The sequence below is a fragment of the Peromyscus californicus genome, unplaced genomic scaffold (genome assembly GCF_007827085.1).
Source record: "Peromyscus californicus insignis strain IS unplaced genomic scaffold, ASM782708v3 Scaffold_10__1_contigs__length_136768540, whole genome shotgun sequence".
Classification (NCBI taxonomy): domain Eukaryota; kingdom Metazoa; phylum Chordata; class Mammalia; order Rodentia; family Cricetidae; genus Peromyscus; species Peromyscus californicus.
Genome location: NW_026294391.1, coordinates 20637178 through 20655795, shown reverse-complemented (window position 1 = coordinate 20655795; position 18618 = coordinate 20637178). Strand labels below are relative to the sequence as shown.

Sequence of the window (18618 nt, the reverse complement as noted above, 5' to 3'; positions counted from 1 at the left end):
TTGGGAAAGATTTTTAACATGAAATGCTAAATGGTCTTATTGATAAAAAAGCCCGGAGCCAGATATTGGGGGAAAATCTGAGATCAGAGGAATAGTACAAGCCACAGCCAACCTCATCTCACCAACTTCCAGAGAGAGCCACTTCCTGTTTACTCATGCCTATATCCTTTCTGTCCCTGCCATCTTGGTGCTTCTCTCCACCAAGCTACATCACTTCCTCTTTCTGCCCAGCTCTCTCACTTCCTGTCTGTATAGACCTCCACACCTTTATAGCTAACTAGTATTGGAATTTAAAGGTGTGTGCCACCATGCCCGTCTCTGCTCCTAGTGTGGCCTTGAACTCACAGAGATCTGGATGACTCTCTGCTTTCCAGATGCTAGGATTAAAGGCCTGAATTCTATGTTTAATATAGTGGCTGGCTGTTTCCCCTGATCTCCATGTAAGCTTTATTTATTAGAGCACAAATAAAACATCACCACAGAGAGCTGTTGCAAGAGCTGCATGACCTGAGCTAGGGCTGAGAGAGCAGATGACTCTGTTAAGCAAGCGTCCAGGGAATGCCACCAGGCACACCCAATCTTTGATCTATGCAACCAGATCTATGCCTTAACAATCTGGAAATGGTGCATGAGTGCTTGGTTGTGGAATAACTATCAGGGAAAGCTATTACCAGAGCTTCATGACACAAGGTAGATATTGGAGAAAGTAGATGTCTCTGGAAAGTGAGATATTGGAGAACTCAACAAGCCAAATCTGGGTGCATACACACTTTGGCCTCGAGTATGGTCATCACTCAGGTTGGCATGCTTCTTGAAGAACTAACCAGGAAAAGATGGTTCAGGAGCTATAACACCAGAGATATTCATGGGAGTGTGGTGATGTCACCGGTGGCCGAGGTTCCAGGGACTTTACCAGGTAAGGTCAGTGCAAGACCTGTAAGTTCAAATCAAGAATTCACAGATGGGCTTCCTCAAGAGAGAAATCACCAGGGAAATCTGGTGTGGCATTTGTTTCGCTACAGCTGGGCCTGGACATGAAGTGATGTTGATTGCAGGGAAGGCTATGGGGAGATGACCCGAAAAAGGGTGTGCCCAATGTAGACATGCAGAGTTAGGCATAGGAGAGTGCAGACACCAGGAGTGAGCTTGTTTCTGGGAGTACAATAGGGAATATCCTGTGTGACCTTTTCAAGTCTGGGGAGTTGGATATAGTGCTGACAGGGGAGGATCAGATTTTCTCACAAAGAAAAGACTTCGCTTAATCTGCACATACTTAGCTATCTAGGCCTCTTAGTAGGCATATTGCACATCTGGGCTTACTACTGGGGGAACTCACAAGGAAATTTGGTGAAAGAGCTGTCTGATTAAGACCAGGCTTGAAAGGGTAAACACTGCACAAGCAGGGTAACATCTGTGGACCTTTCAAGCAAAGTTGGTATAAGATCTGTGCACAGGAGAAATGCCTGGTGTGTATAGATGGCATAGGCAGGCTGGGATGTAGGGGAACTAAACAGAAATAGCAAGTACAGGAGCTGCATTATGGAACTTAGTCCTGGGATTTCATAGAAGGTTCTGGCAGGAGAAGTTCAGGAAAATTCTTCGAGCAAAGCTGATGTATAGGCTTCATCTAGAGTGTGGGGGTGGCACTGGCTCTTAGGGAATTCACCAGCTACAGTTAAATCAAGGATCCATGTGACTACCTCTGGACCTGGTACAGTGTGGATTGGGCTGGCAGGAGAGATTCTGGAAATCTCACCAGGTAAAGACCATGTCTGAACTAAGCATCTCAAGGTAGGCCTTTGAGGGCAGAGACACTGCAGCTGGATTTGATTCTGGGGAAGTTCACCTTAGAGAAAGCCAGAGCAAGAGCTTCACAGTCCATCACTGACAGAACACATAGGTAAGGAATCAAGGCAGAAACTTGGAGACAAGGAACTGAAGCACAGACCATGAAGGAACACTGCCTTGCTCTCCATGGCTACCTCAGCTTGCTTCCTTATGCAACTCACAAACACCTGTATCACACACAGTGGACTAGATAATCGCAGGTTAATCATTGCTCAAGAGAATGATCCACACACTTTCTATTTTGTTCTGTTTTGCTTTTTGAGACAGGGTTTCTCTGTGTACCCTGCCTGTCCTGGAACTCGCTCTGTAGGCTGGCCTCGAATCCAGAGAGAACCACCTGCCTCTGCCTCCTAAGTGCTGAGATCAAAGGCGTGCACCACCACACTGAGCTTCCACACACTCTTGTAAAGGCCATTTTCCTGAAGGCATTTACTCAACTAAACTTTACTCATTCCGATGAATCAAGATTGCATCAAGATGAAAAAAAAAAAAAAAAACCTATCCAGCATAGCCAGGTTCCATCACATTCCATCACAACCTGCCAAAGAGCTGGGGAGCATATTCCATGTGGTACTGAATTTTCAGTAAGTACAAACACAAGATTATACGGTAAATAGAATCTTGATTCACAGTTTCAGAACCCTTAAGATCATGTAATGTATATCATGGCTGGTGACACATGAAGGCCATCTAGGAAGTCTAGAAGACCCCTTAGTGAAACTGAATATGAACTTGATGCTTCAATGGAGACAGTAGAATTTGGGAAGACAGGACCTTGATATGCTTCCAAAGAAAGTTACATGTATATGTTGTAGAGAGCTCAAGAAAGAGGCTACAAGCCGGGCAGTGGTGGCACACACCTTTAATACCAGGTCTCAGGGGGCAGAGGCAGGTGGATCACCTTAAGTCCGAGGCAAGCCTGTTCTACCTACCTGCCCCTCAAACAAAGAATGGATAAATAAAATGTGGTACACATCACAATGGAGTACTACACAGCAGAGAAAAACATGACATCATGAGGTTTGCAGGCAAATGAAGGGAACTAGAAATTATCATCGTGAGTGAGGTAACCCAGACTCAGAAAGACAAACATGGTATGTACTCACTCATAATTGGATACTAGATGTAAAGCAAAGGATAACCAGACTGCTACCCACAGCTCCAGGGAGGCTAGATAGTAAGGATGACCCTAGGTAGGAAGTATGGATCAAACAGCACTGAGGAAATGGATGAGATCTACAGGAGCAAACTGGTGATGAGGGGAGGTAATGGAAGACAAGGGATGGGAGATGAGAGCTTAGGGGATAGAGAGGTTCGACCTGGAATGGGAACAGAGTGGGAGAGCAAGGAAAGACATTCCATAATAATTTTAAACACCATTGGTATTGGCGAAGCAGAGTGCTAGGGAGATTCCCAGTAATTCCCAGGACTCCATCATAGACTACTGGCAATAGTCGAGAGGGTGCTGGAGCTGACCTACTCTGGTGATCAGATGGCAGAATATCCTAACTGTCTTGATAGAACCCTCATCCAGTGACTGATGGAAGCAGATGGAGAGTTCCACGGCCATGGCCTAGGCGCAGCTCCAGGATTCCAATCAGAGAGAGAGAGGAGGGATGCTATGAGCAAGAGATATTGAGATCATGATTAGAAAAAATACAGAGACAATTAGCCAAACTAGTGAAACACAAGAACTGTGGACCAATTACTGAGGAGCCCCCATGGTACTGGACTAGTCCCTCTGGGTAATCAAGACAGTGGTTTAGATTGAACTGTTTAGGGGGCCCCCAGGCAGTGGAATCGGGACCTGTCCCTAGTACATGAGCAGGCTTTTTAGAGTCTAGTGCCTATGGTGAGATACTTTGCACAGCCTTGGTGTAGGGAGAAGGGGTTTGGACCTGCCTCAACTGAATATAAAAGGCTCTGCCTTCTCCCCATGGGAGACATTGCTTTGGAGGAAGAAGGAATGGGGGAGGGAGGAAACCAGATTGGAGGGAGGAGGGAAGAGTGGGGAATCTCTGGTTGGTATGTAAAATGAATAGAAAATCTCTTACAAAAAAAAAACGAGAGTAATAATCATAACTCAGAGAATAGAGAAAGAACAAGAAAACAAATAAAAACTCCCCAAAACAAAACAAACCAATAAACCCAAAACAATAAATGTTTTCATTGCTTTTGAAAAAAGTTAATAATAGCAGTGCAAAATAGTTGTACTTGACACGTATTAATTTCCCACGTTGTAGAAAGCTTTGAAAAATGACAAATTTAATTCTTTGAGAAACTGTTACACTCTAGAGGCATAGTAATATATGCTTATAATCTCCGCACTCAAAAGGCATGCAGATATCTGTGAGTTTGAGGCCAATCGCATACACATAGTAATGTTCAGTCCAAAGTTATACTATGAGACTATGATTCAAACCAACCAACCATCCAACAAACCAAACAAACAAACAAACAAACCATCCAACTACAGTCATGTGTTTACTATAAAACAGTAACAAAACAATTTATTCTTAATTTAAGAGAAGAAATACAGATTAATTTCCCTCAGTAGCAATAATGCTAATTTGAGTTAGGTTACACTTGTTTCCCACATTCTGAAAATATTTCCATAAAATGTCTTTTGGATTGATTTCCTTTAAGCCTGCCAAGGATTGTAAGCTGTAGGTAATGGTCAATATGGACACTTTAGCTGAAGAACATGGCTTACATTCCATTTCTGTAATTAACTTCATATGAAAGCCTGATATTTTCTTTATGGAAAATCTGAAATTCATAATGACATATTTTGCATAATTTAAAAAAATTCCTTTCTTCAAGAAGGAGCAGATAAGATGGTTTTATATACTTTACTTATCTTTCCTCCTGAAAAAGAATAGTCGGTGGTGGCAATAAAATCCAAGCATTTGAAAAAAAATGGCTAAATAATGGCATTACAGATATCCATGTAAACTTTCAACATTGTGAGGGTAAGGCATGCCTTCAGAGCTATAATCCAAGTGGGTGCAGATTTAATGTAACATTGAGTCTAAAACATGACTGGGAATGAGGAGAAAACTAGGGACAGTAGGAACATATGCTTACTAAATGTTTCAAACTAGGGAGTAGTTTCCTTCCAGTAGTCTCTAAAGTATTTCTAAAACATCGAATTTTTAAAATAAAAGTCCGAGTTAAAATAAATTCTTCCAATTTTCAATTCATGGATTTTTTCAATTAGTTTAGTCCTTAATGATACCACAGTAAATATAAGCCACCACATTAAGTATTACCTTCACCTTCAGCTCTGACTTACCTAACAGCAAGTGTGTTCTAAGTAGTATATTTTTTACACTCCCTGGTATTGAGAGCCACTGGTAGCAAAAGTCCATGGGAGAATAAAGCAGTGTCAATTAGAGTTCAGAAGGTCAACCTATCAGAACGAAGGGTTCTGTTAAAGGAAACTATCATGCAAGGCTGGTCTATATCACCTTAATCATTAATCCAGTCTGTTGGAGGTAATCGCTCATTTGAGATTCCATCTTTCAAAGAAACTCTACTGTGTTTCAAGTTGATCAAGAGTAGAGAGCACAATCACCAATTGGGATTTGTAACAGAGGTCTCAAACAAAGGCATGTTGTGCATGTCAGCAAAATTCTTCTTTTCTTTATTTTCATGAGACCTGGTTTCAGAGTACCTCTGGCTTTCTGGGAGCTTACAATATAGACAACTCACACCTAGAACTCACAGAAATCGGGCTGACTCTCCCTCCTGTTGCTGAGATTAAAGGTATAGTTCACCACACCCAGATGATCATCTGACATTTTTGCCAAGCTCTTGAGCACCTGAATGATGCTTTTCAGGGCACATTTATTTCCAGCAGACTCTGGGGTATATCACTTGCTAGCAAATGCTGTTTGAATTCTTCTGTCTAAGATGGCAGGCTGTGGAATCTTCCATGTTGGTCACATATATAAAAACAACAACATGCACATTTATAAAGTAGGGCTACACCATGCTTTTTATGAAACATTCTTGTCTTCCCATTTCCTGTAACAGGATGTTTATGCACTTCCCATTGATCTCCACAGCTCACACTAAGAAATTCACCCTGATTTTGATATCAATGTGCTCTGGAAGCTGCCATGTAGCAGAAAATGTAGGTTTTCTTCATTGCTTTTTATACCACAGATACATTATGAAGTACAAAGAGATAAGGTTTAAAAAGAAAGTCAACCTTTCCTTCTCTTTTTACCATTCATTTACATACTTTGGCTATTTTTAACTATATGCTTACAGTATGGTATGTTCTCAAGATGTGACCACAGTAAGAAATAACATTGTGTAAATTTACATAGCTTTATATCAGTTTGTAAGAACTTAAGAGTTACCTGGAAAGAAGAAGCTCAATTAAGGGATCCTCTCCATCAAATTGCCTGTAGTCAAGTCTATAGGACATTTTCTGGGTTAGTAATTTTCTTGATTAGTATCTCTTGTAGGATGTCCTGGCAGAAGGTGGGCAGTACAAAACCTGGGCCTCTGGTAATGGATGATATAAAAATGCACATTGAACAAGATATGTGGGTCAACTCAGTAAGCAGTGTTTTTACTTGGCTCCTGCTTGATTCATATTCTGTCTTTGGTTTGTGCCTTGAGTGCCTGCCCTAATCTGTTGAGATGATGCACTATGATGTGGCAATGTGAGCCACGTGAACCGTTTCCTCTCCAAGTTGAATTTGGTCATGGTGCTTTTATCACAGCAATAGAAGCCCTAACTAGTATCATCAAAGTGACAGAGTTTGAGGTAAAACACAGAAAGAGAAAAGGAGGATATTTTTCTATTCCAAACAAAATACGCCATGATTTTATATACATATAATCTGTTATTACTGACAATATATACTTTGTGTCTCTATCTAAGATGTTTCTACAAGGTAAGATGATCTCAAAGTCTCCAATGAAGACACTTTGCTCAAAGTGAAACGTCTATCCTTCCACCACACAGACACTGGAGGGCAAGGAATGGGGGATGAGAACTCATTTTTTTCTTTTTTTTTCAAATAACAATCTCTGCTATGCCCATCAGGCATTGTAGTACTTATTTGATGCATGATTTAAAAAACGAAATTCCTCTTTTGAAGACTATTCACATACAAAGGGAAGTTAAGCACACTGGTCCTTTATGGCCAAATATGGCTAGGAAGTTGTGTTCTTTGCTCATAATCCACCATTCAGCCTTAGTAGCCATGGAAACAAGAATTTTTAAAAGAGAGTTAATACTCTGTCAACTGGCAGTCACTAACATTTGGTCTTACTGCAAGGGAAAAAGAGGCAAGTATTTTACATTCCCGGGTGTTTTTATTCATCACATTCAATTTCACAGGACAAAGAATGCCAGAAAGGGCCATTGACATGTGGGTAAGTGTATGTCAACGCTGCTGAATATTGTGTCTAGAAGCCCCATGTGGGACTGCAGGTAATCATTGAGCTGCCCTGTAGGTTTTAATTGTGTAGGTCCCTGATGTTAAGTTTATGAATTAACCTCTCTCTGTTGTTTCCTTACCTACAAAATGGGGGAAATGACTACATGGATGTCCTTAGAGAGTCAGATGTATGAATACTCCTGAAGTGTTTAAATGAGGTTCTTCTTAAGCCAAGGACAAGAGTGAATGGAAAGGATTGTGGGATCAAGGAGTTGGAGAGACACTGCTCTGAGGTGAAATATCTGCCTAATAGAATTTCTTTTTCTGAAGGTTTTTCCACTCTTCTTCTGAATGGAGATATGGGCATTTACTGTTACTGGGAAGAACGTCTGTGATCCTGCCACCTTCTAAAGGAATCTTCTTATCCATAATACACAAAGGTATAAAAACTTTATGTTATATAAGGGAGCTTTCAAATATGGTCTTATGAATCACACACATCTACTCCATGTGTTTCAAATACAGGAAGAAACAGATACTACCAAGCTAGCACTTTTTTTTTTTCTGGAACAACAGCAATCTTCATTGTGTTTTCAGTACTACTTCAAAGCACACTGTTCTTGTAGTCCATTGCCTCGGGCCTGCCTTGGAATGGAAGATGATGTGGGCAGGGTGTTACCCAAGCCACCATGAATTGTGAACACATCTTGCTGATGAAACCTCCCTAGTAGAACAGCTACTGCCTTCACTCAGTCAGGAAGCACATTCTACAGAGACTTTAGAGCAGGGCATAGCTGATTAGGGAAGGTTTCCTGGCAAGGAGATCCAGTGTGTAGGCCCCTTCAACCTTCTGCATGCACTGTTAGCAGTGACGTTATCCACATGCCTAGTGAGTAAATGACTCAGCTCCTTCCTTCATCCTAAGATTGGAATTGAGAAAAGGTGCAAAGAAGTTAGTTCAAAGTTACAATACAGAGTGTAAATTTTCTGTGAAAGAAGATATTTGCTCACAAAAAATATGTCAAGATTCTTTTTGTTTCACTGAAATGAAGCTAATTATCTAAAGATGAAATTTTAAGTAAGAGATGGCTACAATTGGAAATAGCCACTTTTATGGATTTATATGATTTTACGTGTTAATTATCCATTTCCCCTATTCCTCTGACTCACTCTCTGGACAATTTTACACATATATTTTGGTTTACAGATACTAAAGAAGAATTCAGGGATTTGTGCATGTTAGATAATCACTATACCACTGAGCTCTATCCCCGGCTATGTTACAGATAGACGTTGATGGGCATACTCTTCTGGTTTCAATTATAAAATACGTATAGCCTTCTTTAGAGAAGGGTACATTTCTGTAAAATTCACAAGGAGGAATAGCATTGTACACTATCATTTATGACGTGTATCATTATGTACAGATCAATTTGTATACACATATATGTATACAAAAATTTATGTCAAGTGTGTTATTAGTTTTACATAAATGAGTTTACTATGTGAATTATTTTCATTTTCTTTCATAGATGATTTCACTTTGTAACAGTCATGAAATGTTATACTACTATATTTTAGAAATGACAATTAATTTGAACATTCCTCTGCTTTTTCCTCTCTTTATGGTATTAAAATATTTACAAATTGCAAATACAGGTAAAATAAGCATGTCATTACATATGATATTGCAAACTCTCTTCTCATTGTCAGTTCTAAGCACTGAAATTCCTAGTCAACAAATACTATTATCTACTCTGTGAAGAATAATAATCTATACATAGACCACTGAAACATCTCTATGTGACAACAAGGACAAGGTATGAGAGCTCAGTGCTGTCTAAGCCATGACTCCCTCTGTTTTCCTGCCTTCCCTTGTAGTCTCACTGACTCTATTCTTCTTTGATGCCTTCTTCAGATTTGCCAAAATGAAGGAGTACATCTTCAAGTTCACTGGCCTGATTTGCAGTACAGCAGCTTTGATGTTTGAAGTCATCCTTGCAAACAGCCAATGCTGGCGCCTGTGGGAGTTTAACAACAAGGATGTGCAATTTGTGTCAATTGGACTCTGGAAAGCTTATTACACTCAGGAATTTAACATCTCTGGGTCTATGACCAGGATGTTGGTTCAAACCCCTATCAATTCAACCTGGAACAAGTCATCGGACTTTCAGTATTTACAAGTCCTGATAGCGTGGGCCATTTTGATGAAAATCCTAGTTGTGATTTTCACTTCAGTGGCCATTAAGATCAGCTGTATGGAAGACCCATTCATTGAGATCCAGCTGTTTTGCTACAAGATGTCTGCCATAACTTTGGCTGTGAGCAGCCTTTTCACGCTTGTTACTGTGACCGTGAACCACCTGGTAGACATCTATGGGCAAACCACTCTTGACTTTTCACCTGACTTTCCCATTAAAAAGGAGGATATTATAAAGAAACACTGCACAAATGTGTTCCCAATGGGTGTCCTGATAGCCACGATGTCACTCTTTGGCGTGATTTTGTTTCTCTGTGAGATGATGTCATTGACAGGACAGAGTCAGGTGAAGACCCAGTGTGCTTCCAACCTGGCTGAGAAAAAGGTCTGAAGTGAGGGCTCTGGCATTTTAACATCTGCCAGGAGAGTCCTTGAAGAAATTGCCCATTTGTACACAGTACTGTGTAATCACCAATTCATTCTATATAAAATATCAACTTGATTTCTGGGAGTGTGTCTAAATTTTATTCCTTCCTTGCTGTCAAACGCATTCCATTCCTTAAATGTTTTCACATACTAAACTGTAGGTCATGATCTCATTCGTCAGAGGCAACAAGCAATAGCAAGAAACAGTTCAGTATAAAGGCATGTTTCCTAAGTAAACCTAGTGAGTCCCATGAGAAATATGGTTTGCCAGTAAGCAGACACCACAATATAAAAAAAGAAACCACATTCTTGTGTGGAGACACTTAAGTATTCATATCTCTGACAGGTAGAGCAGGATGTTTTAGCCTTGGCACTGCCGGGAGATTGGGATGATCTCTTGGAGAAAGACGGCAATGCTGTTCACTGAGTATGCTAGTGTCATTTCTTGTCTGTCTCTATTAGAAGGCAGTAGCCATCTCCTGTTTCCCCAGTTGTGAATAAATGCCAGAAATGCCCAGGCATTTCCAGTGTGCTCTAATGGTCCATGTGGTGGGTAGCATAGGGCCATTCTAATCTCTCAGCCACCCTTCTGGACCTTAAAAAAATCCTAGTTTTCTTCCTGGGAACATTAGTCCCTATTCTTTATCAGGTCAGCTTTCTGAGTGTGGATCGAGATCAGTGGTTCTCAACCAGTGGTTTGTGGCCCCTTTTCAGAGTTGAATGACCCTTTCACCAGGATTGCCTAAGACCATTGGAAAACACAGATATTTATATTATGATTAATAACAATAGAAAATTGCAGTTATGAAGTAGTAATGAAAATAACTTTATGGTTGGGGGTCACTCCAACATGGGGAAGTGTATTAGAGTGTCACAGCATTAGGAAGTTTGATAACAACTGACCTAGATTTTCCATCTCCATCACCACCACCCACCATATCACATACCTGATTCATTTCTCTAACAAAATACATAACATGAGCAAGTAAAGGAAGAAAAGCTTATATTGGCTCTTAATTTGAGGTAATACAACTCATGACTGAGTGTTCATGGGGGTAGAGTCCCAAGTTGCTTGCTACATTGCATTAGTATCTAGAGAGCAGCGAGAGTATTTAGAACACTGCAGAAGCTCACCTAGCTCTCTGCATGTTATGCAGCCAGGAACCTCATTCCAAGGAATGATGCTAGTCAATTTCAGATGGTACTTCCCAGCCCAATTAACCTCATCTTAACCTCTTTGAGACATTACCATGGGCTTCTGAATTTCTTGATTTTAGATCCTGTTCACTCAACATTCAATATTAACCATTCCTAATCCTCTTCTTGACAATTTATGGTCCAAATATATCATTTTTATTACATTAATTTGTTGTGTGTGTGTGTGTGTTTGTTGTACAGGAACCTTTGTTCCATGGCTTGTGGTGATGTTATAGGGGACTTGGCAAGCAGTAGACATCTAGGGGTATATAAATTTCATTAATTCGAGTGGACAAATTATGTGTGTGCTAGAAATTAAACCCACACAGGACAGAAAGTAGAGTGATGGGTGAAGATGATAGAGCCACAACTATAGATCTGTGACAAGGAATTTTAAACTGGAAGCCACTGGGATTGAAAGTAACAGAGATATGAGTGTCCCTGACTGAAAGTAACTATTATAAACTTCAAGATTGGATCATAGGGTTACAGAAAGAAAGCCTGTTTTCACACAGTCACCCTTAGTTTGTCCAGTAACCGTACAGCAGTTGCCTGATCAAATGACTACACAAAATATTTGGGCTCCAATTGAAATGTTAGATTTACAAAGGTTTAAGGAGGCAATAGTATCTTATGGCATGCATTCCCCATATGTAAAGCAAATGTTAAACTCTTGGTCAACATATAATAGGATTGTACCACAGGACTGGCTGGAGCTGGCACAAGCTGTTCTTGAACCGAGTCAAAGGCTTCAATGGCTTACTTGGTTCAAGGATGAAGCTAAAAGCATAGAAAAACAGTGGAGGGATAAAGGAGTACAAGTCTGCCAGGATCAGCTTATTGGAGAAGGTCAATATGCTTCAGCACAAGCACAATGTTTATATGATGTCCAAACCCTAATTGTATGTCGAACAGCAGCCTTGAATGCATGGGACAGAGTTGAGGAACCAGGAAAAAAAAACTGAGTCATTTACAAAGGTTGTACAAGGCCCAAAAGAATCTTTCACAGATTTTTTACAAAAACTGGGTTCAGCAGTAAAGAGAATGGTCCCGGATTCAGAAGCTAGTAAGATAATAATTGAATCTTTGGCCTTTGAGAATGTGAATGCAGCATGCAAAACAATAATCAGGCCATTAAAGGCAAGATCTGCACCTTTGGAACATTGGATTAGAGACACGGTTAATGTTGAAGCTCATGAGCATGATGATACGTGGGTAGGAGAAGCAATTTCAAAAAGTTTGAGGAATGTTAGATGTTTTGGATGTGGAAAGCAAGGACATTTGAAAAGGGACTGTAAACAGGTCATTCCTAGAAACAATGTTTCTTCAAGGAACAATGGCAACAGAATGCCCCTTCCTTCTGGAGTATGCAGAAGGTGTGGTAAGGGGAAACACTGGACCAACCAGTGTAGATCAACAAGGGACAGACAGGGTAATCCTTTGCCTCAGTCTTCGGGAAACTCCCAGAGGGGCCTCATGCAGGCCCCAATAGCAAATCCAGTTCAAATCTTTCCTGCAGTCATAGAGGAAACCCCTACTCAGAGCAATTAAATAACCAAATGCCTATTGGAATAAGTCATGCTGGTCAGGATGAAGAAACAGAGAGAATAGAAAATTCAGGAGAAAACATAAAGAAATTTTTTGGCAAACTTCTATTAATGAACAAAGACCAAAATTATCAATAAAAATAAATGGTGTTTTGTTGTCTGGTCTGGTAGACACAGGAGCGGACGTTACCATAATTGCACCAGAATTTTGGCATCCAACTTGGCCTCTTCAGGAGGTAAACGTTCAACTGTTAGGTATTGGGACATTATCTCAGGTGAAACAGAGTGCAAGATGGCTCGAATGTATAGGTCCAGAAGGACAGAGGGCAAAATTAAAACCATATGTGGCTAACATAGCTATGAACCTGTGGGGTCGAGACTTGTTGCAACAATGGAATACTCAGGTTAACATCCCTCCAAACTCAGAAACAAATCATAAACTAGCACATGTTTCTGAGAGAAATATTAGAAGGCAATATTCTGAATGGTCCCCAACCATCCATGTTATACAAGAACAGGGCACAACAACTGATGATCTTCCAAAGACATCAACAGCTCTACCTTTAAAATGGTTAACAGACAAGCCTGTATGGGTCCAGCAATGACCTTTAACAACAGAGAAACTCCAGGCTTTAGAAGAGCTGGTAGAAGAACAGTTAAATGCTCAGCATATTGAAGAATCAACCAGCCCTTGGAATTCTCCTGTATTTGTTATTAACAAGAAATCTGGTAAATGGAGAATGGTAACAGACCTTAGAGCAATTAACAAAGTAATTCAGCCCTTGGGCTCTCTACAATCTGGAATTCCTTTGCCTACTCTGTTACCAAAAGGATGGCGTCTCATAGTTATTGATTTAAAAGACTGTTTCTTTTCAATACACTTACAAGAAAAAGACAGAGAAAGATTTGCTTTCACAGTGCCTACTTATAATAATTCTCAACCGGTTAAAAGATTTCAGTGGAGGGTCCTCCCACAAGGAATGTTGAATAGCCCAACTCTGTGCCAATATTTTGTACAACAGCCATTGGAAGTGATAGGTAAAAAATTTCCTAAATCTATAATTTATCATTATATGGATGATATTTTACTAGCTGACTCAAATGCAGATACTTTAGAAAGAATGTTTGAAGAAGTAAAGAAAATTTTGCCTTGCTGGGGATTACAAATTGCTCCTGAAAAGATACAAAGAGGAGATTCTATTTATTATTTAGAATATAAAATAGAGCTACAAAAAATTAGACCCCAAAAGGTGCAAATTAGGAGAGATAGACTACAGACTCTTAATGACTTTCAAAGATTATTTGGAGATATTTCTCATCTAAGAACTATTGTTGGGGTAAAAAATGATGAACTGCATAATTTGTTCAAAACCTTAGAAGGTGACAAGGACTTAAATAGTCCAAGAGAATTATCACCTGAAGCTGAGAAAGAATTGGCCTTGGTAGAAAAGAAAGTACATAAAGGACACGTGGATCGTATTGATCCAAAGCTGGATTGCATTTTGGTTATTTTACCTTCTAGGCATTCTCCTACAGGAATATTAATGCAGAGGGAAGATATTATATTAGAATGGATATTTTTACCAAATAAACCAAATAAAAAATTAAAAACTTATGTGGAAAAAATCTCTGACTTGATTTGGAAAGGAAAATTGAGACTTCGTCAATTAGCAGGAATAGACCCAGCAGAAATTGTCGTACCTTTAACTAAGGAGGACATTGAAAAATTATGGACAGAAAGTGAACCTTGGCAAAGAGCTTGCAGTAATTTTTTGGGAGAAATTAACAGCAAATATCCCAAAAGCGATAGAATTGATCTTATAAAGAGAGCTGATTGGATCTTGCCTCCAATTATACGGGAAAAACCCATATCTGGAGTTCGTACATTTTATACAGATGCCAACAAACAAAGAAAGGCAGGTTACAAATCAGAAAATTTAATTAAAGTGGTTCAAAGTCCTTATAATTCAGTTCAAAAATCAGAATTGTATACTATTCTGTTGGTATTAATGGATTTTTCAGAACCTCTCAACATAGTAACTGACTCTCAGTATGCTGAAAGAGTAGTATTACATATTGAGACTGCAGAATTTATCCCTGATGCTTCAGAATTAACTTCACTATTTATTCAATTACAAGATACAATCAGGAAAAGGAGTCATCCTTTATATATAACTCACATTCGATCCCATACTGGTCTGCCAGGCCCTCTAGCACAAGGCAATGATGAGATTGATAAATTATTGATAGGAAATGTGCTGGAGGCCTCAGAATTTCATAAAAAACATCATGTCAATAGTAAAGGTTTAAAAATGATTTTTCCATAACCTGGCAACAAGCCAAAGAAATAGTAAAGAAATGTCCTACTTGTTCCTTCTACAGTCAAACGCCATTACCAGCTGGATGTAACCCAAAAGGTACTCAAAGGAATGAAATCTGGCAGATGGACGTGTTTCACTTTGCAGAATTTGGAAAACTGAAATATGTACACCACACTATCGATACTTATTCAGGATTTCAGAGGGCAACTGCTTTGAGTTCTGAAAAAGCTGATTCTGTAATCACTCATTTGCTAGAAGTTATGGCCATCATGGGTATACCTGCACAAATCAAAACTGATAATGCTCCATCATATGTCTCTGTTAAAATGAAACAGTTTTTGCTTATTACAATATAAAGCATATTACAGGCATAACACATAATCCTACATGTCAAGCAGTTATAGAACGATCAAACAGAACTCTAAAGGATATGCTAAATAAACAGAAAGGGGCAACAAAAACCCCCAGAAACAGACTTCATAATGCTCTATTAACTTTGAATTTTCTTAATGCCAATGAGAAAGGAACAACAGCTGCAGAGAGACATTGGATAATAGAAAAAACTACAGAATTAAATCAGCCTATATACTTTAAGGATGTGCTGACCTCAGAATGGAAACCAGGGTATGTGTTATGTTGGGGACGAGGTTTTGCTTTTGTTTCTACAGGAGAAGATAAGTTGTGGGTACCGTCAAAATTGATAAAGGTTCGATTTGAACAAGAGAAACCTCTTAATTAGAGGAGGTGATAGTTCATCAACCAGCATGAACATCCAATTTAAACTAACTTATACCAGTAACACATGTCTTTTCATTTAATCAGATAATAACTTGCCAAAAAGGAACATCCCCAAAATTAGTCTTGGGGAAAGGTTTTTTTTTTTGTTTTTTTGTTTTTTTTTTTGTTTTTTTGTTTTTTTCGAGACAGGGTTTCTCTGTGTAGCTTTGCGCCTTTTCCTGGAACTCACTTGGTAGCCCAGGCTGGTCTCGAACTCACAGAGATCCACCTGGCTCTGCCTCCCGAGTGCTGGGATTAAAGGCGTGCGCCACCACCGCCCGGCAGGTTTTTGTTTTTGTCTTTTAGGAGAATGAAGGTTAAGGAATCTGAAGAACACTGGACAAATGAGACAACTGAAGAAAAGGGACAAATCATCTATCCCAGGAAACAGAGTGAAACGGCGTATGGGTATATATTATCTAAAAAATTTTATGTCTTCCTAAATGTTTGTTTCTGCTTTTCTCTAAAAATTTAACACTATTGGTCTTCTAATAGTCCCAGTTCAATTAAAATTTAAAGCTGACTTTAGAGTTGGAGAATGGCTCTCTCCTTCTTTAAACTCAAGCATGTTGTTAAAAGGAAAATGCAAACCCCCTGTATCATGCCAGAATAAAAGAGCCATCTTCTGCTATGGGACAGGAGAAAAGCCAAATTAACTAAGGGACTATTCTATTACTAATCTCAACTCTTTGATTCTATTCTGATTCTTTAAAACTTTTCTTAAAGTATAAATTTTATATCAAAATGTACAAGATTAATATATATAGATATATAGATATATATACATTTTAACCTTTGTTAAGATATGAATGGTCATATAGAGTATTAATTAATTCTAGCAAAAAGGCTTCAATTAGCTGCATATATATGTCTTTGTGTTCGAGTCTCTTATCAGTTTTCTGCAGGAAATCATGGCCAGGCCTAACATCAACTGAAGTCTCCAGGAAGAAGTTGGGGCCTCACAACAACAACAATTCCACGTGGACAATAATAATATCACTAAGCTGACAAACATCATCTACAGATCAGCTTTGAACTACAAGGTGCTCAGAGCAATTTTGAGATGACTAGCTGAGATGATCCAGTCTCAAAGACTACTTGAATAAGGACTTGAGATAAACCCTGAACTTGGGCATTATACACAGACTGGATAATGAAGGATATGGTTACCTTTCCTAGATTTTGACAAATAACCTAAAATTTTTCTTTCAGGATAAAGATACCTTCGCCCATACCCAGCAGGATGCAATTTTAAGAATACGACACCCACATTCCCAAAGAGGTGGTGTGGGGTGGGTGGTTTTTTGGTCTTTTTAATGGGTTTTGGGTCTGGGATAATTTTCATTGTTTAGGGGGTTGGTTACAAGTTGTTGTCAAGGGTTAGGAAAAAGGCTAAGCAAAGGAGATTAGATTTAAGGTTCTTGTTTAAAAAAAAAAGAGAAAGAAAGAAGAAGAAAAAGACAATTACTAGTTTTAAATACTTTACATTGGATTGGATTGTTTTATATTGTATACAAATTATATATATTGAAATTGATATTGTTAGAAAATGCTATATGTATATCTCTAATTGTACTTATACCGTTCATTTAACAATGCAATTTTCTGATCCTTGAATGTTATTATTACCAACTATTAGGATATAAAGAAATGAAAGTTAGTAGTTAGACATTACAATAGAACTTGTAGTCATATTACATATGTTTTAAAAATTGAGCAGATATATTTTAGACAGGTCATCTTCAAACCCTTCAGAGATCTACAGAATATGACATTTAAAATGTTTTAATAACTTAGAAAATTTTTCTTTTTTGTTATGATTATGAGACATGTCGGCTCCTGGCAATACCAATCTACTTCAGAGAAAATATGGGCATTGAAGAAACTGCACATGGAGTTAACTTTCATCGTGGCAAAAGTTAGCCACTGGACAACAAAGTATCCTTGAATCAACTGCTGACAAAATGGACAGACAGGACATGAAACAAAGGACTACTGATTCTTGCCAAAACAAGTGTGGTTATGGCTTTATCAAAGGGCATCTTCTGGGGCCAGGACAATACGGCACCATCCCTGAAGTGGCCTTCACAATTCGGAAAAGGTACAGTACCCTTTTCTTCGAAGGCAGCTGAACAGTCAGTGGGCCAATGGCTTCTGATGTGCAATGGAACAGCAGCTGAAACAGTTATTCTTCAAGAGTAACTAAGCTCACGCCTCTCAATAGTAGACTGGCATTTGATAGAGGGATGTGGAGTAGAACGGGATGCTGAGATGAAGCCATATATACACAGCCAAGAAGAATGGACAGCTGAATTAAAAAAACATCAACAATTTCCAGAATTTAAAATCCTGAATCATGACATGACAGTAGTGGAATTCAGGTGTTTCTGGTACATGGACTGCTCTCACCCAATGTGAGGTTGAACTGATGACCTTGTGTACATCCTACTTCACAAATGAGTCTGTCAGATATGCTAAGCCTATAGGCTGAAGATGATGCCCCAACACTGTGGAGAATCCTCAGGTGACTGTCCAGGCAGCTGGCTGTTTCTGTCAACTCACAAATTTTTTGGAAGTTGCTTGCATGCACTTTCTGTTTTTATTTTTGTTAGCTAATATTATTTCCTTCTTGGGTCTCTGAGGGAGTTGAAGATTAGGTAGTTATAGTTGAAGGTTAGTTAGTTATAGTTGAAGATTAATTAGGATAGAAAGTGAATTAGATTCATTTTGGACTTAACAAAATAGGATAGATAATGAAATTATTTTCTCTGAATTTGTCAAATACGAATGGACTAGACATTGTTTAGACATTTATTACTTGTATATATTGTATATAGTCATTGTACTTTTGTATATAGTTTTTCTTTTGTTAGTTATAACCTTTTTCTTTTTTTCCTTTT

General features: G+C 38.9%; 1 protein-coding gene across 1 annotated transcript; it reads left to right on the top strand.

The window, feature by feature from the left end:
* Positions 1 to 783: 783 nt before the first annotated feature.
* On the top strand, positions 784 to 9841 carry LOC128113970 (uncharacterized). The gene is made up of 2 exons (XM_052743814.1): positions 784 to 916; positions 9132 to 9841. The coding sequence occupies exons 1-2, from the start codon at positions 784 to 786 to the stop codon at positions 9839 to 9841; spliced, it is 843 nt and encodes a 280-aa protein (XP_052599774.1).
* The last annotated feature ends 8777 nt before the right edge of the window (positions 9842 to 18618 follow it).